At 40.2% G+C, this 25,054-nt stretch overlaps 1 protein-coding gene across 1 annotated transcript; it reads right to left on the reverse strand.

Moving 5' to 3' along the window:
- Window positions 1–7,465: 7,465 nt before the first annotated feature.
- On the reverse strand, window positions 7,466–22,565 carry med1 (mediator complex subunit 1). The gene is made up of 16 exons (XM_060863808.1): window positions 22,443–22,565; window positions 21,540–21,646; window positions 21,366–21,444; window positions 17,360–17,414; window positions 17,063–17,195; window positions 16,615–16,643; window positions 16,388–16,459; window positions 16,232–16,306; window positions 15,968–16,131; window positions 14,614–14,725; window positions 14,313–14,437; window positions 13,768–13,892; window positions 12,827–13,028; window positions 12,236–12,331; window positions 12,030–12,135; window positions 7,466–11,862 (listed from the first exon to the last, which is right to left on the reverse strand). The coding sequence occupies exons 1-16, from the start codon at window positions 22,525–22,527 to the stop codon at window positions 8,085–8,087; spliced, it is 5,343 nt and encodes a 1,780-aa protein (XP_060719791.1). The 5' UTR covers window positions 22,528–22,565; the 3' UTR covers window positions 7,466–8,084.
- Between the last annotated feature and the right edge of the window lie 2,489 nt (window positions 22,566–25,054).

Raw genomic sequence — 25,054 nt, forward strand, 5'->3', positions numbered from 1 at the left:
CGCACATACACGCGCGCACACCTGCGTCCACTCTGCCTCACTCAGATGCTCTCGCGCTCTCAGAACTTTCAGCACGCACCCTCAACGCTATTGGACACGATCGGCAATAGTGTAGTGACGTTGGTAAATAGGGCGGGGATAACGATGAGGTACCAATAACTGCTGTCCAAAACCAGGCTGCTAATGTAATAAAGACAAAAATCATGACAGTGTGTATCTTAATACGGACTTATTTACTTGATGAACATGGGTTTTGCTAATCTGCTAAAACTAGCATACTATTATGTCACACTCATACCCTATAGATCAATGTAATTATACTGTTAAACAGGCTAATTTCACTCCAACACCTGGGGTCTCATTTATAAAGCGTGCGTACGCACAAAACGGGGCTGGAAACGTGCGTACGCCAGTTTTCGCGCAAAGGTTGTGATCTATAAAAAAACAACTTGACGGGAAAATGTGCGCACCTTTAAGCAAACTTTGAGACGTGCGTACGCACATTCTGGAGACAAAGGGAATTGGCGACACAGATGGTGAGGTCGTGAACTGAAGTTAGATTGTAGAAAATACATGTGAGAAGAACGATTATAAGAATTAATGACATTTAATTTTCACCCCATTTCTTACGTTATATCCACATTATCATGAAGATTAAATCCAACAGTGTTATTTGTGCCGATTGTTTTAGGCTATATACATCTAGTAAAATACAAACGTAATTCAAAATGTATTAAAAATAAAATAATAATAATAATAATAATAATAATAATAATAATAATAATAATAATAATAATAATAATAATCAGCGCTACTCCGTCCAGGGTGTATCCTGCCTTGATGCCCAATGACGCCTGAGGATAGACACAGGCTCCCCGTGACCCGAGTAGTTCGGATAAGCGGTAGAAGATGAATGAATGAATGAATGAATGAATAATCAGCGCTGCCTTACAGTCTCATTGTCCACAACGGGAGCGCAGGAGGAGACGGCGCGACTACATGTGATACAGAATAGCATGAAATACCCTTTTATGTAAAAACGAAATATTTTCCTTAATGTACATATATCATAAAATGTCAAAGTCTGCAAATACAGTCATGAAGCACAATCGCTACTCATCATCGGTCCTAACTATTACGGTGTTCATTTCAAAACCGTCATGAAGAAGCATGTGTTCACTACAACATTTTCGTCTTAAATTTTCGCCCACAAATTAATTCTGTGATTTTGTCAAGGTGTTAACGATCAGTCTAATTGCTAGAAACATATCAATGCTCCGGTGACCCGGGTATGTAATGCTTCATGATGGCACTGCAGGCACTGTTGGAGGATTACGCCAATGGCAGAATAAGGAGAGAACGAGTTTTCAGGGACCATGATGATATCCTGGCCCATTATGATGACTGGCTAATAAGCCGATTTAGATTCCCTAGAGCTGTGCTCTTAGATCTATGTGCTGAATTGGGTCCAGTATTAGAGAGGGCAACACGCCGGAACCATGCCATCCCAGTCCAAATACAAGTCATCACCACTCTGGGGTTCTTGGCAACCGGCTGTTTCCAGTGGGAATTGGCAGACAGGTAAATTATTTATATAAAAAAAACTATAAGTAATCCTCAACTTTGTCTCTAAGACCTTTTTGTATATGAAATAATTCTATTGGAATCTATCATCTCACCCTATAGGTCTGGTATATCACAGCCGTCCCTGAGTGCCATAATATCTGTCGTTTTGAATGGTATACTTAATATGGGTAGTCGATACGTCAGGTTCCCCTACACTATGCGAGAACAGGCCGAAATTAAAATGCAATTTGCAGCAATGTCTGGTTTCCCAAATGTAATCGGCGCAATTGACTGCGCTCATGTTGCTATAAGTTCACATCTGAAAATTAATTTACTTATGTTAATAGAAAGCATGTGCATTCTATTAATGTGCAAATCATATGTGACTCCAACATGACCCTCACAAACATTGTGCCACGCTGGCCTGGTTCAACACGATTCCTTTATCTTGACACATAGCAGTGTAGGGAACAGACTAAATGCAGGCGCAGTACGTGATGGCTGGCTTCTTGGTGAGTTTAACAATATTAAAAAGTAGAAACTGTAACTATTTTGGTTTTAATATAATTATAACAATGTTGCTTTTAATATAATTATAACCTGCAGGCGACAGTAGCTACCCCCCTGAGACGCTGGCTCCTCACCCCATTTTTAAACCCGCAGAGCCCAGAGGAAACTCATTATAACGAGGTCCACTCTCGTGCCCGCGCAGTGATTTGCATTGACTATTTATGGTTAAAAATGGGCGTGTACAGGGCGGGATTTCACGTACGCACATCTGCGGGTGATCTGTGATTTATAAAGGGAACATTGCTTAGAGGAGTGCGTACGCACGGTTTTATAAATCGGAATTTTTTTTGGCGTACGTAAACTTTTAGTAGGGATCCTACGCACAGTTTTATAAATGCGACCCCTGGTCTTTTACATTTAGCAGACGCCCTTATATACCAGAGAGACTTACATTATCTCATGTTTATACAATTGAGGGTTAAGAGCAGGAGCGGTTCTAGGATTTCACCTTTAGGGGGGTTTAGCCCTCAGTGAGAATTTAAAACAAGAAGAGTTTTATATTATATATTATATGACTACACAGTAAGCCAAAAGTTATGGTATTATTTAAAATGGCAAAAGTGGACACCAAAATTTTATGCATGATGTAATGATGCCAGTCTTGAATCAAATCAGTTCATGTATGTGTGCATTCTCTACAAACAGTGTGTCCAATTAATGCAGTCATTAATAATAAAAAAAATAAATATTCGTTTTTATTTAATATTAAATGGATTGTTTGAATTAATATTTTGTTTGTGCTATCAACTCTGGTAATAAGATAATTGAAATTTCACTGCTTTTGGTTGCGGTTTTCCGCCGATTAACGTTATAGATAAATGCCTCCAGCTCTGTCTGCGCGTGCACGCTGCACGTTCCTGTGCTTCTCCGTTCAAATAAAGCAGACAGCTGATGACGCACTTTTGAAAGACTACAACGCACGCGAGTAAAAGCAAAGTAAAAAAAATCGCTCTTGGATCAAACTGATAAATAATTTTCTTTTCCATCGACAAAATTTTATTGCGTACATTTTTTACTTTTAGTTTTAGGGTGGCTGAGATCATAGACAGGGGGGCTGAAGCCACCCTAAAAAAGGCCTAGAACCGCCCCTGGTTAAGGGCCTTGCTCAGGGGCCCAACAGTAGCAGCTTGGTGGACCAGGGATTGAACTCATAACCTTACGATTGGTAGCCCAACACATTACACACTAAGATACCACATGCCCTCCTTTTAGACGGTTCTTACATGTTTTTTTTCACAGACGGATTTAATGATTATGACACGACAGGAGAGAATCTTGTCTCAAATATTATGATGGCTCAACACTGGCAGCTTGGTGGACCTGGGATTGAACTCATAACCTTCTGACTGGTAGCCTGATACATTAATCACTAAGCTACCACATGCCCTCCTTTTAGACGGTTCTTACATCATTTTTTTCACTGTCCGATTTAAAGATTACGATGCGACACGAGAGAATCTTGTCTCGAATATTATGATGCATATTTATGGAGAGACAAATTGGCTTCTCTGAGGTGTATGGTGATAAATGAGTTTAATGCTTATTGTGAACTCTACTCTTAGCATTCAGAGATAGAGAGACATCATTTAATATTGGTTAGTTTTTAAATCTATACATGAACAAAAGAGTAAATAATTCCAGGAGAGATCTAATAAGAGAGAATCACACTATCATTTTCTAATCATTGTATAATATTTTCTAAATATCATACATTTACGGCATTAGTGTACGTATGTGTATGTACATATATATAGGTTGTACATATATATATATATATATATATATATATATATATATATATATATATATATATATTAAAGAAAATATTTTCTTTTATATATTATATATTTTACACTGATACGGTGACAGGATGCAGGGAAGCCGTGTTTCATTACCCTTTCTCAGATATCACACAGTGGAAAAAACTCAGATGGGCTTTGAGTGTGTGATTATACCAATTACTCTCGCATGAGCTAATAAAAGCCAAGAGGCAGGTTGTTTAATTTTCACTGCTGTCTTCTTGGTCATTTTAATTTGTTCATAAAAACGTTCTTGTATACGTCTATCACTTTTCTTTGGATATAGAGACTCACTATACAGGAAAAGTAAAACCCTGAATGGCTGTTTGTTTATCTCACATTCAAATGCTAGAATTCATGTCTAATTAGGGTTAGACCTGGATGGCAGCCATTTTCTATCAAGATATCTAGCAAGACCTGCTGTGTCTAATAACCATATTGCACAAATATTCTTTGTTTATAGAGCTCTATACTCTCATGATGATATAACAGCCAGCATTGGCTGAGAGACAAGAAGCAAGATCGCAGTGCTCTCTGGGTGGGAGGTGCATACTCTCTTTCCCTGTCAATCACAGTGACACTAGCCAATCATGTGTGTCTATTATTAGTCTGTGTGTGGAAGAGAGCAGATAGAAGATAGTTTTCCTCTGAGTGTATTACCCTGCTCTGTGAAGCAGCAATTTTGTCTGGCTTTACATATTTCAGAGGAAGATTGTGCTTGTAGCTGTTGTATGATACGGGAGATCTGGATTATGGATAAGGAATGGGTAGACCGATTGTAGGAGCCATGTTAAGTGTATGTCATGTGACCGTGGGAGAATAGGGGCGTTAGTAATTATGTAAGGTTAAAACACCTGTGTGTAGCTTTAGAAGCATAGGGGTGAGTGCAGGAGCACATATTTTTTGGTTGACCATATAATCACTGTGTAGTAATAATATATTCATTGAGAAGCAGTATTGTTGACCTTGAACAAATCACTGTTATACATTGCTACAGTATATTGAAACAATCTTCAAATGGATGGAGAATAAACAGCAAACTGCCAGGACAATTAACATATCACGATTTTATTGCTTCCCACTCAGCTCCTTGGCGGTTTTAAGATTATTGTGCCGCTACACTGATACTCAATAGCCATACTTATTTAATAAACATTTATAGGCATTAGAATTATTTGAGAGTTTACACAAAGCCCTGGGAAAATAGAATTCCAGGAACCTGCATGATATGATTCCCTAGAAAATGGTATAGAATTCACATATTTACATTATTAAAAAGATTGAACACATAATGCAGGTACCAGTATTAACACCCATGGGATCTGGAAGAGATCTGGAAGCATAGGATATGCAAGTAAATGTAAATGAACAACCAGTGATATGTTGGAATTGTGAAGTGTTTTCCTCATCTGGATTAACGAAAAAGTGATAGTGCAGAAGATAGAAGACGTAATGTACTTAATCTGCGGTTAGAAAATATGCTAGTGTAAATAAATAAATGAGTTAATATGAAACAAATAAATCAAGCAGCTTGTGTCGTCAACACGCAGCATTCATTTAAAATGTAAATTTCAGATGCTGATTTGGTTCATGGGGCTGAGAGGGGTCTTTGAAATGTGTAGCACTTCTGCTCTTCATGATGAATTGCCTGTTTGTTCACATGCCATCTGATTAATTTAACATTTGTATACGGGTCACGCTAATCAGGTTTATTTTCAGCACATGCAACTCATCACGAATCAGAATGGGCTTTGACACCACACAGGGCTGTGATGGATGGGTTTAGTGAGGTTTGGAGGGAAGGGTCAGAGTTAATCCAGCACAGCATTAAACTGATCGCTACTGTTACTGAGTACAGTCCATGTCCTCTCAGAGACCAGGAGGGACGACCCACTTTATTCCACTGCTGCAAAGGCATAAAGTTTCTCAGGTGGAACACACTTGACCACAACAAGAAAGCAAACAACATTGTGGGATCATGTGAAATGCTCTGCCTTTTCATGTTCTCACTTCCTGACAGACAGACAGAAATGGTACTAAAATACTAAAGCTATGGGGAAATTGACAGACAGACTAGCACACACACAGAGAAAGTGAGATTAAAAAAGATTAAGAAGAAGAGGAAAAAGAAGAAGGAGAGAGAGAGAGAGAGAGATATGAAGGATTTATTCAAATTTGACAGAAAAGGAGTGATCAGGTGATTTCTGTTCTGAGCTGGGAGCCTAATCCTCCACCACCACACACACATATGACTGCTTCAGACTTAACACAAGACTGCTTCTCTTGCTAAGCTGATAAACTCTTCTCAAGTGTGCATGTGTGTATGTGCTTAAGAGAGAGAGAGAGAGAAAAAATTAAATCCCATCCTGTTATGAATTCCATCCTGTTACGCTGCAGAATACAGCCATCAGGCTAATATGGATGAAAAATTGAAATGTGATATAAAATAGTAAATATTTGCAACCAGGAAGTGGTGTATACGGAAGGCAGAGCATAAAAAAGGATGTGCATTCTGTGCAAGACATTTCTGCATAGTGATAATTAAATGAAATAAATCATATGTATTAAATGCTGATGAAATGCAATAAGTCTTTTAATAAGTCTTCAGGCTATGGTTGTGTTTATTTTCCCTGGTGGGGGTACAAGTTAGATGTGGGATTGAGTTGACATCACTGGCCATGCAGAGTAATAATCCATTAATTAATTAACCAACAGATTAATCAAATTAAAATCTTTATCATCTTGAGGCTTAAGCCCCTTTTTTATTTCGTTGACTTTGCATTGTTTCTGTACTGATTTAGAAAGAAAGCTGAAATTATAAGTTAAACAAGTATTAAAGGTGTAACTTTTTCCATTTTAAATGCTCATTACAGGATCATTAGACTATCACGCGCTCCATTCTTTACGGTGTGTCTCTATATTTTACAGTCTGTGGAAAAAAAGAATAATTTAAAAGCAAATGTGAATCCCTGCTGCTCTCAGCTAATAACAACACAGCGGTGGTGTAAAAACATTTTTATAATAAATCTTCATGTAGTGATATAATTGATTCTGGAAGGAAAGTGAGAATGAACGCAGGAAATACTCAGCAGTCTATGCATTTTACGTAAAGAACCTTTACGTTCTAGCATCTATTTTATATTGCATATTTGAGTTTGTTTTTGCCAAGATTCTGAATACATCGGTATATTTCAATAATATTTGTAATTGTTTGTTCCTAAAAATGTAGTAATGATATAAACATATACCATGGAAAAGTTACGAATAAAAACTGAATATTTCTTATTATTTCTAAGCCGTGATAAATATAAAGCCGCACTGAAATATAATGGGCTTTATTCTGAGAAACCTATTATTTATAAAAAAAAATTTTTTTAATGAAATCTGAATCAATTATTCAGGGTGAGATTTGCTTTCAGATGTTTTGTTCTCTAGCCATTATTTTAAAATTGTTTGTCCAAAAGATACAAATATAACACCATAGTGTCCTCTGTTGGTGGAGGTGTCAAACATGCCCAAACACACCACACTTGTACTTAAAGTTTATTTCAACCATGTGTAATGACCTGCATATTAACATATGAGAGAGGAAATGCTACTTGAAATCCACCTGATTACACTCCTCTACAAAGCCTAAAAGTACATGACACAATGAAGAAAGAATGTAGTCAAATGTTTCAACAAAAAAAAAAAATGCTTATAAAAGACATGGTTTTAACAAACAATGAGCACTTTTCTTTAGGAAAAAGTCTTTTCTTTAGGAAAAGACTTTTTAGGAAAAGACTTTTTTTGTCATCATTTAAAAATACAGCACAGATTTTCTTTAGGTGTTAAACATTAAAAAAAAGAACATAAAATGTATGAGTTATTACAAATAATTTAGATTCTTTTAGACAGGTTTATCAATGGTGATTTTCAGTGTATTCCATCACCTGTACTGTGGCAGATATGTGAAGTACAAAGCATAAAGCATACATCATCCCATTATTCAAAAATGTCTGGACTCATTCTTTCCTTATGACATCATTAAAAAATTTACAGTTTAAAAAGAATGATCATAATATTCAACATTTAAAATGACAGAACCTTCATAGAGGTGCCAAAATACTGTGCGCAAAAAAGATGGTAAATATACCTGTGGAATCATTTCTATTTGAAAGGTTCTAAGTTAGAGCCTGTTAGAGCAGAGTCCATCAGGTCATCATCCTCAGTGTGCATGTACACAGGACTTGGTCGTGAGGCACGGTCAGAGCTGAGCAAAGATATAGGGGGTTCTGAGGAAGACAGAGGAGACCTGGACCAGCTTTCTGCCTTCATTGGAATTGAAGGGGGACCACAAGACATTACTGATTTCTTTTTCTCCTTTTCCCGATCCCTGTCCCTGTCCCGCTCTCGGTCCCTCTCCCGCTCTCTTTCTTTCTGCTTTTTCTTTTCTTTTTTGTGCTTCTTGTGTTTCTCTCCGAGACTGACTGACATGTAGTCCTGCGGTGGTTGTAATGGCCTCATGCTCTGATCATCATCAGAGCTGGGGCTGTTCTGATGGGACTTCTCAGCTACTGAACTGCTACCAGACTCGCTCTCACTGTCTAGAAACAGAGGTGTATTTCCAGGTGAGCGGCTGTGGCTTGGGGAACTACGGTCATGCTTTGGTGTTGAGCCACTGAAAAGAGGTGATGCTTTCAAGCCTGAATGCTGTGGGCGCATGGAACCTTCTGCTGATCCGTCACCAGGTTTCTGGAGAGTTACTTTAGACTTGATGCTTGGAGAACCTCCATCAGGTTTGCTTATGATAATCTTAGCCACACCAGTGCTGCTCACTCCACTACCTTTTGGGTCCATCATCTTTTTCTCACCTGAGTTTCCAGTTGAAAGAGATCCTTTGGATTTTCCTTCTTTTTCAACCTTTTCTCGCTTTGGAGGACCAACATTTGGAGGTAACCCCCCACCTCCACTACCTGTATTGCTGCCAGGACCACCACTTTCCACACCTCCTTCACACTCTTCCCCACCAATACCACCACTACCGACACTCTTTAGCTTGTCTATGACTGCTGTAAGAGAAGGCTTTTTGTTTCGGCTAGGGGACTTTCCTTTGGCATTAGGATTGTTCCCCCCACTACCTCCACCACTTCCTCCACCTCCTCCGCCACCAGCACCACCACTTCCTCCATATTGTGACTGACCACCAGAGGAAAATGACATAGAGCCAGATGAGGAGGAAGAGCTAGCAAAAGCAGAGGAAGAGGAGGAAGAACCAGAAGAAGAACCACTTCCTAACTGCTTCTGGGAACTCAGCCCACCACCAGAAGAGGTCTTTGACCCCCCTGAACTCCCACTTCCAGAACCAATCGGTGACTTAGCTTTTGAAGATGGTGGCGTTCCTGGAACCTGTCCCTGCTGAAGTTTCATTGGAGAGGAAAGTTTGTCAGAACTTCCAGCCCGAGAGTGTGAAGGAGAGATGTTAGGCTTAATGCTAGGATTCATCAGTGATCCAGGTGGTTTGCCTCCTTGGGGCCTCATTTTATTCCCACTAACTGCTCCACTGCTACCTGAACCTGACATGCCATGCTTAGTAATCGGAGAAGAGCCTGGTTTGGCAGCACCCATCCCGAGGGAAGAGCTTTTGGACTGAGATGGCATGCCACTTCCACTTCCCCCAGTACACGCTAGCTTAGAACTGTTACCTTGTCCCATGGAAGCTTCCATCTTGCTCGTCTTTATTTTTCCTGAAGATGAAGAGGAGTGGGAATGGTGGCTTTTGCTGCTGCTTGTGCCACTGGCACCACCAGTACTTCCACTTGCTGAACTACTTGATGTATAACCTCCATGAGAAGATGTTTTTCCCCCAGTTAAGGTTTTGGGGATTTGTATTGTGATTTTAGGTATGGGTGGTGTGGCACCTCCTGGCGGGGTCTGAGAACGACCTGAGCTGCCTGGGGATTTGGATCCACCTCCACTCATTGAACCTCCAGAACCTGCACTTCCACTTGGAGGGGTATAGGGCCGACCTCCAGAGCTGTGTGAGGGAGACTTGCCTTCTGGATCAAGCTTTTTACGCTTGGGTGGTTTGTCTTTCAATTTTCCCTCACTAGAAGGTGTGCGACTGCGCTTCATCTGTTTTCCTTCAGCAGAGCCTGTTCCTCCCATCACCATCCCAGAGTTACCTACTCCATTATCTTCCTTTGGCCTCATCTGCTGCTGTTTGACCTTTACTTCACTACTTTTAAAGTCACTGATTAGTCCCGCTATGCCCATCGTGAGTGGACTCTGTCCACCACCTACATGAGAATGTGAATCACCCAAATCTGGCCCTGGGCCTAGCAAAGGTTTTCCTCCTCCACTGTTAAAAACCATACTAACATCAAAAGGGTCCTTTAGGGTGGCATCAGGTGTGCTACGGCCATGTGAAGTTGGATTCTGAGGAGTACCTGAGGGTGTGTTCTGCTGACTTCCCCCACTGAAGCTCTTCACAAGGTCAAGATCTGGCTCTGGACTGGGTGAACTGTCAAAGTAATTTTGATGTGAGAAGGTTCCCTGACCAGGCAGCAACTCAGGGTTGAAGTCTGTATCTGGGAAGAAATTACTCGAAGAGGCATCACTATTTGGTGTAGCTGCTGTTGCTGCCTCTGCAATCAGATCTGCTGGATCAGTGTAGGTGTTTTCATTGCTGTTGGCATTAAACAGATCAGCCTCAAAAACTGCACTACCCTGACCTGAGCTAGAGGAATCCCTTAGTGGAGTGTCTAGGGAGCCTCCTTCTTCCCCACCCATGTGATGCTGCCCATGGCTGATGCCACTCCCTTTTGTAGCTGAATCAGGAATATCAGAAAGAATGTCATTAATGTCAGGACCAATACTTTCAGAACTAGAGAGGCGCACCATGCGAGTTATAGATCCCGGTGGCTGCGTCTGAGCTTGCGTCTGAGGCTGGACATGTGACTGTTGGTGGTATGACATTCCAGGACCTGATGGTGGAGTCCCACACTGGCTTGGAGCTGGAGTAATACTATGAGGAGTGTCCAACCCATCACCTGGAAGATTGACATCAAAAATGGGATTCTGTGAAGCATCAACATCCATGGAAAAGAGCTCACGGTGGAAATCATCTTCCGTAGGGGTGTGTGTGTGATGGTGCTGCTGACTTATACTTCCCAATTGCTGGTGCTGAGACTGCTGTTTCATTCCCATCCCTCCCCCTGTTCCTAACAAGCCCTTATCAGTGCCCCTTGGTCGCTTCTTCTTGCCTTTGGTGCCTCCTCCAGGACATGGCTGTCCTTGGCTGTCTGTGCGAGGTGAACCAGAAGAGTTTTGTCTCTCCAAAGGGCTGCTACCATACAGGGTAGCAAAGTCTGGTGAGGGGTTGTCCTTCAACAAGTTCATCAGCATGGGATGATTTTTAGTATTGCTAGCAGGTGATGTAGTTGATGGTGGCGTCTGGTGAGGCTGTGAGCTGGCAGATCCCTGGGGATTGGGACTAGGCTCTACATTTCCTGTTATCTTGAGAAGGCTTGTGAGTATGGGGTTCTGAGTCACCTTGCTAAAATCATCTGAACCATGGATGTTCTGTGGTGGAAGCTGCTGCTGTTGACCTCCTATCTGACCCATGGTGTCCACAGCTGAACTTCCTTGGTTGTGCATGTTGAAAAGGGAGCTCATTGGGCCTTGAAATGGACCACTTCCAGCCAAATTCCCAGCACTACTGCCTCCTGTAGGTGTAGTAGCACCCCCTACACCAGGCAGGCCCACAGTGTTGCTCCCATCAGGTACTGTGCCCATACCCAAGTAACCAGGGCTACCTGTAGGTGGAAGGTTCTTTTTCACCATAATCTCCACAGTTTCAGCTATTAGGGACAAGGCTGGGGTGTCTGCCTGAATCGTCTCTGCCTTGCGACGGATAGCTCGCATTGTCACAGGGATAGACATGCATCTGAAGAATTAAAAAATCTAAATTAATTTCTTTACAACTATTTAATGTTTCTGTTGACCAGCTGATCATTTTCCAAATACATCATGTGTATATACAAACATGCTTGTAATTTACTTGATTAGACGTTATCACTCTGAAATGTAATATGAGCATGTTGCTGCACTTACCGCTGAACCACCTTGGTAATGAATTCATCTGTGCAGATCAAAGCATCAGACAAACCCTTATACAGCTTACATGCAACCTGCCGTGAGTCGATTACCTCCATTACAACTGAGAAATAGACAGGGAGAGAAAAAACAATCAAAATAATTTAAAAGGTGATCAGTTACTCTGACTGCAGACTCTGAAATTGGATTAAATGAATGCTCACCACAGACGAGCGACTCGTTCACAGGATGCTGGAAGGAAACACTGAAGCTAGAGTCTGTCAGTGGACAGACCTCAAACTGCAGTACCCCAGGGGCATCTATAGAAATGACAGTGTCACATATAAGAACATGTCATTATATAATTATGGCTCATTACTGCCATATGCTACGATATTACTTAATAGGTGCAATGTATAAGCATGGAAATAATAGAAGCATCGACATGCAGAGTTATAGGGAACATTAGCCGAAGCATTCACAGTTGTTGCTAACGATGTTCATATGTTCATATAATCTGCAACAATGACATCCGTGTCTAAGGAGTGATGCAGTGCACGGTCATTAAAAATGACTGCAAGGTACTGTGACTTGCAAGCACAAGGGTATTCGCAAACATGGAACAGTGAATTGTTGCCTGAGAGCACTTCTGTTCTGCAATAAACGAGAACAGAGAAAATGCACTTCCCTCCCTAGTGTCTACACTATATTAGTCACAAGTTTCATTAAAGCATTTTACAGTTTGGTGATTAACTACATTGGCTCTAAATAAACATTCAAGTTGTTCAGTGAATTATTGGAGGCCCCAGACTCACCTTCTTTTATATAGGTTTTTTTTACGCAGCTACCAATCAGCGTGTTATAAGCTGCTTGGTGTCGTATAATGTCCAGCAGAGCGGGCACATGAGCAGGGTGTCGAAAGGGGATTTTGGAAACCAGTGATCCCTGCAGAGATTTCCCATCCTGTACTGGTGCATCACCATTCAGAAAATAGCAATGCTGCTGTCCTGGCAGAGACTTAATGAAAAAGGTTAATTGGTTAGACAATGACACCGTATGGTACATAGACGCATAGTTGTACAAAAGGCTGTGTGCACTTGTAACACCAGGGTATGTGTCACATGGGCTGTCACAGCAGGGATGCTTGCACCCCGACATTTAAATAACTGGGCCAATAGATCTGAATTTCAGCTTTCATTTCTTGGCATTTACATACAGATGTGTTAAAGAACCTGAAACATGGAAACCTTTTGTTTGGACCCACAAAGCTTCAAAGAAGAAAAGACCCAAAATCTGTGGCTTAAGAGAGTTATTGCAAGAGAAGTATATTAAACCAAATATTAACTTTAATAATATCCCTTCCAATACTTTTGGGTGGTCTGTCACCAATTGTACCATGTTCTAAGTTGTTTGCCACATGTAATTGAAAATGACATGAGATGTAATTGAAAAAACATAAGATGAAATTCTGAACCATCTTAAACCCAACTGTCTTTATGTCTATAATAAAATAAAAAAAAACACTGGCCTCATCATTACAATGCTTTTTTACCAATACTACAGGAAACTATATTTGAGACAAAATATGGGCAACATTAATATGTAATCACAGTAATTTGGCCAAACGTCCAAATTCCTCAAGGTTTTTTCATAAATTTTCAGTTGGATGTCAAATCAGTCAGTCAAACTTCTGGCACATCATTTGTGACTGAATTCTTACATTCATATATATTTATGTTACCCATATGTTACTTACTGCATAAAATCTCATGAACCGGGCTGATGCTGGAGCGGTGCTGCCATCTTCTTCACTGAACTGACTTGTAATGATGAGGTCATATAATGGGGACAAGGCAGGAACTGACTCAAACACTGGGATACCTACAACAAAAAACACCATTTGACTACTCAACTGCACATACAAAACGACTCACATTGTATTTGCAAATAGACATGATGAAAAAATCATAGCTAGGAAAGAAGTAGCACAGTTTGTTGGTGCCTTGAATGGGTTTTACGCTACAGTAGCATCTGACTCAGGTAGAGGTGTTATGTGATGATTAGCATGTGATGCTCAACTGGTGGCTATAAAAGCATTACTTTTTAGCTAACAGAAGGCAAATTTTTGGAAGAAACAAGAGGCGAAATCTGTGAATAGTACGACAGACAAATGATGTGTCTGATTCATGAAACTGACTACAACATCGAGAGTAATAAATCAGCTTCAGCTACAAAGTAGTAAGCTCCACCCACTAGCCCATTGTTGATATTTCATACGCAAGACCCAGGTCTCTCTTTTACCTGTAACACTGCCCATTTTGTGAATGAAGGGCAGTGAAAAGGGCATGGGCTTCTTCATCTTTAAGAAGAAACACGCTGGCAAATCGACACAGTTAGAGTTTGACGCAGGAGAAAATGTTGGAGTCCTAAAATAAAAAGTGTGTGGGAGGAGAATTATACATTCAACACAGACTCCCGGTTTTCTCTACAAATTATTACTGAAAGACAGTTTATAGTGTAAACAAAATATTAAACCATAGAAATTAATTACACATGCTGTATACGTTCACATGAAACAGATTTAAATCAAAGTCGATTTTACCCTTTGTTATCCACTGGATGAGACCCGGTGATGAGAGGAGCGATGGGAAGTTTGTAGATAGATGATGTTCCTTCCACAGTCACAGACACAGCAACCCCCAGAGAACGAGGGACTAAAAATAAAAAAATAAATAAAGTTTAAATTACATGCACACACGTGTAACAGATGTGTTAGTAATTTGGACACATTTGGACAAAATATTGAAGTTGAAACCCTTGCTTATATACCCTGTGTAATTGATTGAGAACAATAAGATGTGACAATGGTCAGTGGAACCAAAATCAACAACCCACTCGAAGGCTGGATTCAAAATCAAAAATTTAAACCACCTCAAACCTTCTCAAATGTGTTCAGGTCTGGGGAATGTAATTGCCAGTCAACGGCATAAATGTCTTCATCATACAGAAACTGCCTGCACACTGGCCACACGAGGCCAGACATTGTCTGCACTAGAAGGAACCCAGAGCACACTACACCAGTGTAACGTCTATTGATGACAATGAGGATTTCATATTGCTACCTAGTAGTAGTAAGGTCCCACTGGCTAGCATGTGGAGGTCTCTGCAGCTCAAGGATATTCCTTCCCAGACCATCATTTACCCTCCACCAAACCAATCAAACGGGATGAAGCTGCAGGCAGCCTTATGTTCCTCATGGCATCCCCAGACTCTTTCACATCTGCCACACATGCTCAGTGTGAACTTGCGCTCATCCGTAAAGAGAACAGTGCGCCAATGGCGGACCCGGCAATTCTGGGCTATGAGCACAAATCCCACTAGAGGATGTCTGCAATCTTGCCACCTGAAAGTCTGGCCAGAAACATGCACACCTGTAGCCTGCATATGGTCATTATATAGACCTCTGGCAGTGCTCCTGCTGTTCCTCCTTGCACAAAGGAGCAGATAGTGGTCCTGCTGCAAACCTGACTGGGTTGCAGGTACTACTTCATGCTACAAGTAGTGGAAAGGACACTAAAAATTTCCAAACTAGAGGAAAATCAGTCAGGAGACTGACAGACGATTGTCTGTAGCCACCACTTGCAAAAACATTACATTTTAAGCAATATTTATAGCATAAAAATGCTTCATTAAATATAATGTAATAAACAAAATAATTTAGCAAAGAATAAGGAGTGCAAAATATAAAAATATTACATAATAAAGAAGTACATAAAAGAAAAACAAAGTATAGATCAACAAGATTAAATGGTCTTAATGCAAAGGTGTTAGCACTCTGTGTTACGTTGTGTTTGTTGCATGGTGAACTGAGTGTTCTAGTATGAGTGTGTTTAATGAGTGTATTTAATATGGCAAATAAAAGCATTGGAATTTAATGTATAAATGCCAAAGCTCACTGGTTGTGTCTGTGTAGTTGAGCTGAGCACCGGTTCCCTCCTCAAAAGTGTCGTAAGGTGAGACGTAGCACTGCAGGGACATAAGATGGCCGCCGCTCCTTGGGGTGAGCAGACCAACACTGCCGTGCAGGATCGTCTCCACTGTGTTTGCCTTCATGGCTATCCTGCAAGAAAAAAAATGTGAACATAAATGGTGAAATGTTCACACTCACACTCACACACACACACACACACACACACACACACACACACACACACACACACCTGAACATGTGCATCATCTTAGTAAGGTCCAGCTCCAGAGACTGCAGGGCCAGGTACATTTTAGTCTTCAGTTTGCTTTGTGAGAAACAATATATTTCATTCATGAGAAAATTGTAACATTCAATAACCCTATTTCTTATATTATTGATGACCCACTTGTCTCCTGGAAGCTTGTACAGGTTCACGAGACCCTTCAGGTGTTTGGAGAATTCCTCAAAGTTTTTTTCTCTATGAGATACACACAAACACACAGGACAATAAAGCAATAAGACATCGCTGTGTGATACATGAACAATGAGTTAAACTGTTACACCTTCGGTCAGCGTTTATACTGACTTTATTAAGCTGGGTGATGATGTGTGGAAGTGTTTATTTCTCCTTACCTCAGATGCTGTATGAGCTCAGGACAACTCTACACGAGAGAAATGTAAGAGTTAGTGATTGTAATGGACATACACTCTTTGTCAGACTGTCTGGACATGAGTATTACATTTATGAGTACATAAGAGTCCTTAAGGAAACAAGGTGGTGCTCTGTCCTAGGGGATGTGTTGGATATAATTTAGATTAAGCATACTAATGATGGAATTATTACAGAGGTAGAGACACTAACCATCACAAACTAAGTTTTTAATAAGAGTTTAAGAAGAAAAAAGGTGTCTCTTTCTCAATTTCTCCTTATCTCTTTGCCTTTCTCTCTTGTTGTCTCTCACCCCATCGCTCTCTTCCCATCATTCATCTTGTTTCTCTATTCCTGTATACATTTCTCTCTCTCTCCTCTAATCTCTTTCTGGTTACTCTCCTCCTGTTTCTCCCTGTCTTGCTCTCTCACCGCAGGGTTTTCTCCATGATGAGCCACTTTCACATCGATCAGTTGGCCCATGGTGTCCAGCTGAACTTCGACGTAAAACATGTCAGAGGTGATGTAGCACTCTGTCTCTGAGGGACTCAGGTGTGACCCCAACCTACCAGAACAAAAAACCGAGAGAAAAACTGTGTGATCATGGGTGAAAGGATCGTGTGAAAGGGTCATGGGTTCATAAGAAAGGAAGGGTAGATGGGGCCGTGTGACATCACCGGCTGTTGAAGGTGGAGTATAAGCAGAGATGTACATCACAGGGACACTCACATGTTCTGACGGGCGATGGACTCCAGACGATCGGTCATAGACACCAGTGAGGTCACTGTAACAATAAAAAAAAAATCTGATATATGCGACAATATTCATAAGAATACACATATACGCAGCAGGTGCAGTAGATCAGCATAAGACGGTCCTCCTTCAGCAGTAAACAAGAGACAACCTTTCTTGATTATTGACATAATCCTCACTGTGATACTCATACCTGCAAAATCAGAAGAGGTGAAAAAGGTGACAAGGTTCGAAATACACCCCCCCTCCCCCCCGGGGGGGATTGAGAGCTTAAAATGAAGCACTCTGACAAGAACATAAAGGGAAAAGACAACATTTGCTTCAAGTGAAAAAAGCAATTTTACCAAAATTTCTTGGAAATAATTTTTCTCTGTACAATTTGAGTGCCTTGGAACCAGGGGCGGTTCTAGACCTTTTTTAGGGTGGCTCCAGCCCCCTGTCTGTCATCTCAGCCACCCTAAAACTATAAGTATCATTTTTACTTTCATAAATAAACAATAAAAATTACGTTAAAATGCAGGACATGTCGTGGATGGGAAAGAAAATTATTTATCAGTTTGATCCAGGAGCGATTTTTTTACTTTGCTTTTACGTGCGTGCGTTGTAGTCTTTCAAAAGTGCGTTATTTGACCGGAGAAGCACAGGTACACGCAGTGTGCACGCACAGTCAGAGCTGGATGCGTTTATCTATAATGTTAATCGCCGCAAAGACGGCAACCAAAAGCAGTGAAATTTCACTATTTTTATTACCAGAGTTGTCATATAATATATAATATAAAACTCTTCTTGTTTTAAATTCTCACAGAGGGCAAAGCCCCCCTAAAGATGAAATCCTAAAATTGCCCCTGCTTGGAACCTTAATAAATTGATGAACACAAATATAAAAGACGCGAGGATGATTGAGACGTGAGGTGTCCTCTGCTTAGTGCTGCACACTCCAGTCCAGTTGGTGGCGGTGAATGCACCAAAAGTTGGTTTGCCATCCGCCATAAAAAGTCATTAGAAGTAAAGATGTGAGGCATCAGCTTGATAGATGGTATACTACGCTGCGTCCAAAACCGCCGCCTAATTACTACTTCGCCTAATTATTGGATGGAAGTCAGCGGTTTCGGACGCAGCTGAAAGAAGCCCCCTCCCAACTAAAAACTCTTCGGATCTACACGATTCACACAAATGACATATTTTGATTAAAAAACGGCGAATTTCGCCGAAAAGCGACTAGTTTGCAGGTATGGATTACTGTTAAGGCCATCCTTAAAAATATTTTGGTTTGCAGTAACAGTTTAAAAAAAAAAAAAAAAAAAAAAAAAAAAAAGGGTCAGTAGGTAGGTCTATATTATTTTTCAATGTAAAAAAGTACAATTTTGGTGATGGTGATTACGTAGGTATGAATGTAAACAAATTAGCATATCGTGACGTCACTGACTGGGTCTTCTACCCGTGCCTTTGGACGCATCATTGCAAATCTCATTTTGATGCAGGCTATATAGACCACAAACAAATTTGTTTGAACGGTGACCGCGAACATTTTGTTTACTGCAGCCACAGCCATCATTACCAAGCTCGAACCGTTGACTCTGACAGTGAATGAGAGTATGAGATGAAGCGAACGCAAAGGCCATGGTGTGACATCCCTTAACCAATAGTGTAAACATAGATGACGTCACGGGTTTTTATTTAAAAGAAAAAAACGTAGCCTTCATTTGTATGTAGGCCTAGGCAATTTATATATTTACAATACTTACTAAAATATAATTAATATTATTTTATTGCTTTTGTATTAGTTGTTTGAAGTTGGTCGGAAAAAATTGGTCGGTCTTAAAGCGAATTTACAACCGGCAAGTCGGTCTGACTTAAAGCAAAAAAAAAAATTTGAGTCGGTCCTAAATTGACAGGGTCGGTCGGGTTACGGCAAACAAGAATATATTTAAGGATGGCCTAATGTTTCAGTTTGAATTTGTAAAAACAAAACAAAAAAAACCAGATAAAAGCAAAAGGAACTGAATACAATTCTCAATCTATTCATAAATATTTCATAAATGCACTGCATTATCCTAGTCTTTCTTATAAAAATTAAAGGTAGGGTCTCCGATATTTGAGAAATGCTTCTGAAAACTGCGTTAGGCCACCAAACAAAACAAAAATCAAAACAAACGTGTAGCCAATGAGCAGAAAGGGGCGGGTCTTGTCAATATGGGGGGCCCCCCCAGAGTGTTCAGTGTGCATGTGTGCATATTCACAGATTGGAGTTTCCCGAGTCAATAACTCCTGAGCTAAACGCTGTTACTAACAAAACGCAGTTGTAGCTGCCTCTCTCCAGTGTTGTAATGTAACAGAGTACAAATACTTTGTTACTGTACTTAAGTAGAAATTTCACGTATCTGTACTTTACTTCGCTATTTAAATTTATGTCAACTTTCACTTCTACTCCACTACATTTCCTAGATAAAATGTGTACTTTTACTCCGCTATATTTCCACTAAGCATCTTCGTTACTTGTTACTACAAAATAAAATCAGAAGAAATGTGTGCGACTGCAATAAGGGAGGTTTGGCGAATCACTGCTCCTAGATTGCATTACGCTATGTTCCGCACGCTCTACGGAGAAGCACAGGCACGCGCAGTCAGAGCTGGGAGGCGTTTATCTATAATGTTAATCGGCGGAAAGCCGCAAAGACGGCAACCAAAAGCAGTGAAATTTCACTATTGTTATTACCAGAGTTGATAGTACAAACAAAATATTAATGCAAACAATCCATTCAATACTAAATAAAAATAACATATAGATTTGGTCTTTGTCATGTGAATATTTTTTATTAATGACTGCATTCACTGGCCACTTTTGCCATTTAATAATACCATAACGTTTGGCTTACTATGTAGTCATATAATATATAATATAAAACTCTTCTTGTTTTAAATTCTCACTGAGGGCTAAACACCCTAAAGATGAAATCCTAGAACCGCCCCTGCTCTTATGCCTACCGAAAATCACTGAAATTTTACTTTTTACTTCAAATACTTAAGTACATTAAATATCAGAAAATGACTTTTGATACTTAAGTAAAGTATACATCAGATACTTTAAGACTTTTACTTGAGTAATATTCTAAAAGGCAACTTTCACTTCTACCAAAGTCTTTTTCTAGTACGATACTTGTACATTTACTCAAGTATTGCTTTCTAATACTTTATACAACACTGATCTCTACATTACTATGATAGAGAAGAGGTGTTATTTGTGTAGTAATAGCATATAGCTCAGGAGTTATTGACTCTGGAAACTCGAATCTGTGAATATGCGGCCAACTTCCCGCTCCTTCAGTTCTCTCCAGCGCTGGAAAGCTGATCCTATATTAACACGGGTCCTACTTCTTGCCTTATCGTAAGCCTTTCTTTGCTTTCTTTCTTTGTCTTTATCCTCCATGTCAATGTTAAAACTGCTTTCTGCTAATGTCACACATGCGCACTGAACACTCTCTCTGCACATATTGACCAGACCCGTCCCTTTATGCTCATTGGCTACACGTTTGTTTTGATTTTTAGTTTGTCTTCCCGACTCTGTTTTCTGAAGCATTTCTCAAATATCGGCAACCCTGCCTATAAAGCCAATTTCAATAAATATTCTGGGGGAATCAACAGTATCAGGCCACACAATACCAGAACAGAATGCATCTATACAACCAAACAAAAACGTATCTACTTATAGTTCAACTTTGCAGAACGTCAGCGAGAAAAGTTACTTCCTGTTATCGTGTACACTATAGCATCTATAACCATCATCGCTCCCTCAACAACAGTTTCACCCCTGATCTATTACAAAGCACTGACACTGAAGACTCCTTCCTTCCACGTTAAACAAACACTTCCTTAGAGAAAGGTTCATTGCACCAACAATTACAGAGTCTTTAAAATTTGATAATGTAAACTGTCCTCTTTTATTGTATAAATGGAGGACAACTGGATGTTTTAGTGCTCTCACCTTTAAGTGCCCTCTGAAGCGTCTCTAAACCGTTGAGCAGGATCTGGTGACCGGCTGAATTCATCACACCACGCTTCTCCTATACATACACACATGCCTTTATTAATATTCAGTCTGGTATCATGGAAAATATCTTAAACAGTGCAATTATGACGTATAGCACAGCACACACACCATGGCTGTGCGGACAACTTTGCTGGTTTCTTGCCATGGCCGAGAGGCGTTGTGTTTGGCATGCAGCCTCTCCAGAAGAGCAGAAACACGACTCTGCTTCTCCGCTTCTGCAAACACACATTCACTTAGAGAAGTGGAAAACCTTGCATGCTGCTCCATACATTAATCCTCTACAGGTACAACTAACATTTGGATAAACACTACAACGATTATTATATATCCTACACGTCCAACAGTCTGACGATTAGGTTTGGATTAAAATAAAGGTTCCTTCATTTTATACAGTGAAATACGCTAGAGGATTTAAAGAGTCAAGTTTGAACTTCCTCAAGCTGTCAAGTCCTAAAGCTGATGTTTATATAAAGCATAGAAATGATGCCCAATACAAAAACTATTCTCTCTGTCCATCTCCCTAATCTCTCATGCTGTTTCCGCTGGTGTCTTCCCAAAGTGTTCAGCTGCAAGACTTAACATACAAAAACATTTAAAGCTCCTTCATTTGTAAGATAGTCGACTTCATACCCAGTATGTTACATTCTAATAAAGAAAGTGCACTGCAATCCAAAACAGCCAGTGTCCCAAAGTGTTCTCTTCATTTCCCTTCACTTATTTTCTTCTTTCCATTAAAATGCAGTACACAGTTGTTTGCACAACGACTCTATCTCTGTGTAACGAATATATCCTATACATAATAACTCTAGATTCGGCTCCCTGCTCTTTCTATGTCCGACAAATACAAACAAAAACAAAAACAGCTAATGCTAATCTAGCTAGCACTCCGGCTAATGCTAGTTAGCATTCACGTAAACTAGGCATCGTTTTACCGCGCAGCCGCCTAACAAACTCGCATTTATATTCAGTCGAATGAGTGTATGCTGTAAACACATCGGCTATGCTCCATACCGGTGCCTTCCTCTACTCTGACCCGGTCCAATAGAGGTTCTCTCGCTGGACTACCGCTTCTTAGAGCCGCCGCCGCCGCCGCCATCTTCCCCGTTAAAGCGGCGCGTTTCTGATGACGCAACGCGATGTCGCGTTGCAGAACGTAGACTCGCGCGCTAGATAAACATGAGAATATTTCATTTAATACAGTACACCAGGGGTTTCTAGCTTATTACACACAACATGTAATTAACGAGATTTGTAAAGTTCGTCGTGACGAACTTTGACGTCGGTGGTAATGCTAGGGTGCCAATACTTTCGGAGGCGAGTATTCGCCTCACTGTGCTGAGTGTTTTGATATGTCACGTGGCCATTTTGTGGTCATTTTTTATTTTGGTGGGCGGGGCGGGGATGCACGTGATGTCACGCACGTCACCCGAGTACCTGTGAGGAGGTTCCCTTCACTGTGCTTTGTTTTTAGATGTCACATGTCATCTTTTGTCCAGAGTATCACCCTAAAGAAGTTTGGTGTAGATAGCTCGAAACTTTGCTGAGTTATAAACCTCTAAAGTTTATAATGGGTGACTATGGAAAAAAAAGGCTACTTTGAGACCCGGTACCATGAGAACCGGAACTCGGATAATAGCAACAAACTTCAGACCAGGGTCTACGACAGCGGTGTCCAATCCGGAAAGCACCGGTGTGGGTGCAGGTTTTCATTCCAACCAAGCAGAAGCCACACCAGAGTCTACTAAAAGCCAAGAACAACTGATTAAACAGGTGGAATCAGGTGTGGCTTCTGCTTGGTTGGAATGAAAACCTGCACCCACACCGGCCCTTTGTGGATAAGATTGGACACCGATGTTCTACGACATATCTGATTTTGAAAAAGCTGGAGTAGCAATTAATACATTTTTGTTTAAGAAAAATAAGCAAAACAGAATGTTGGCTTCTACAAGCCACATATTTAACTGTTAATGTACTTCTTTAAATGGGTTATTTTGTATTTTAGAGGTGTCCAGCACAGCAGCACCACCCAGTGGTAATACACACAAAATGGTATGAAGAAGTGAGGCTGACTTCTTTCTAGCCCAGACTGTATCTTCATGCAGCCTGTCATATGATGTGATGTGAGTCATGCAATTATACAGAGTAATAATCATACACAAACTGCGTTTTTGGTGCCTGAGGTATCAACATAATTTCACACCTTGACACATTAGCTGTGGGAAGTGAAACAAAAAAGCATGGATCCATGAAAGCATGTCATGTTTTGCCCGGTGAGAACGTGTATAACTCATACACATTACTTTATATGCACTTTTACAGATGCAACCCTGAGTGACTATTGGTTTTGTTGTACTGTACTTCACCGAACTTTAAACATGTATCCAACATTTTGGACAGAAATTGCTGCACAGCAAAAACAGTGAATCTCTCTCAGGGTAAGAGGCAAATATACTACAAGACTCTTCTCTGTACTGGCACCAAGGTGGTGGAACGAACTTCCCCTAGAGGTCCGGACAGCTGAGTCACTGGCTATTTTCAAGCGGCGGTTGAAGACCTACTTATTCAGGAAACACTTCAACTAGCACTTTCATTATCTTTTGCATTTAAAAAAAAAAAAAAAAAAAAAAAAAAAAAAAAAAAAAACACACCTTTGACACTTTCATTGTAACTTTGAACAAATGTTTTAAACTCATGGTATCTTAAGTATGTAACTTAGTGATCCAGCATTAATGTATTCAATGTTAGAGATTTAAGCACTTATGTACGTCGCTCTGGATAAGGGCGTCTGCCAAATGCTGTAAATGTAAATGTAAATGTAAATGAATCCTAGTGAGTAGCGTAGCAACATGCTAGCCAGCTAACATTAATAATATGAGCGATAACTCTAACACCTTCTCAAAACAAAGATTAGTTGTGTAAAGGTTATAGATTTTAACCAAGTATTGTCTTACGTACTGCTTTTAATGGATTTGATAATGGAGAAAAGTGTATTTTACGTACTGTTCACCAATCAGGCCATGGTGATTTGATGCCACGCTGTAAATAGAAAAGGAACTGGTAGGTGAGAAGATTACCCAGAGTTGATGGGTCGAAATTTGTTTCTTATTAATTATTATTTGCTTATTATTTCAACGCATCATGAGCGGATGATTACACAAATTGCACAAAAGGACAGATGATCCTTAACAAACCTTAAGTTTCTTTTTTTGTGCAAAAACATTTCTGTACGTGTGTGTGTGTGTGTGTGTGTGTGTGTGTGTGTGTGTGTGTGTGTGTGTGTGTGTGTGTGTGTGTGTGGTGGTGGTCTGTGAAGATCAGTGTCCCATCCAGGTTGAACTTTTTCATCCCTTATATTACATGTTATGCCCAGTAGTTTTCTCTTACAGTAAACATATTTATTAAGATTTAATTATTTAACAGATTTTTTTTCTGGATAATTAAACTTTTTTTGTATTAAAAAATAAATCAACTCCGTCCAGGGTGTATCCTGCCTTGATGCCCGATGACGCCTGAGAAAGGCACAGGCTCCCCGTGACCCGAGGTAGTTCGGATAAGCGGTAGAAGATGAATGAATGAATGAATAAATGAATGAATGAAAAAATAAATCAAAATAGCGTTTACGT

The sequence above is a fragment of the Tachysurus vachellii genome, chromosome 2 (assembly GCF_030014155.1).
Source record: "Tachysurus vachellii isolate PV-2020 chromosome 2, HZAU_Pvac_v1, whole genome shotgun sequence".
Lineage (NCBI taxonomy): Eukaryota > Metazoa > Chordata > Actinopteri > Siluriformes > Bagridae > Tachysurus > Tachysurus vachellii.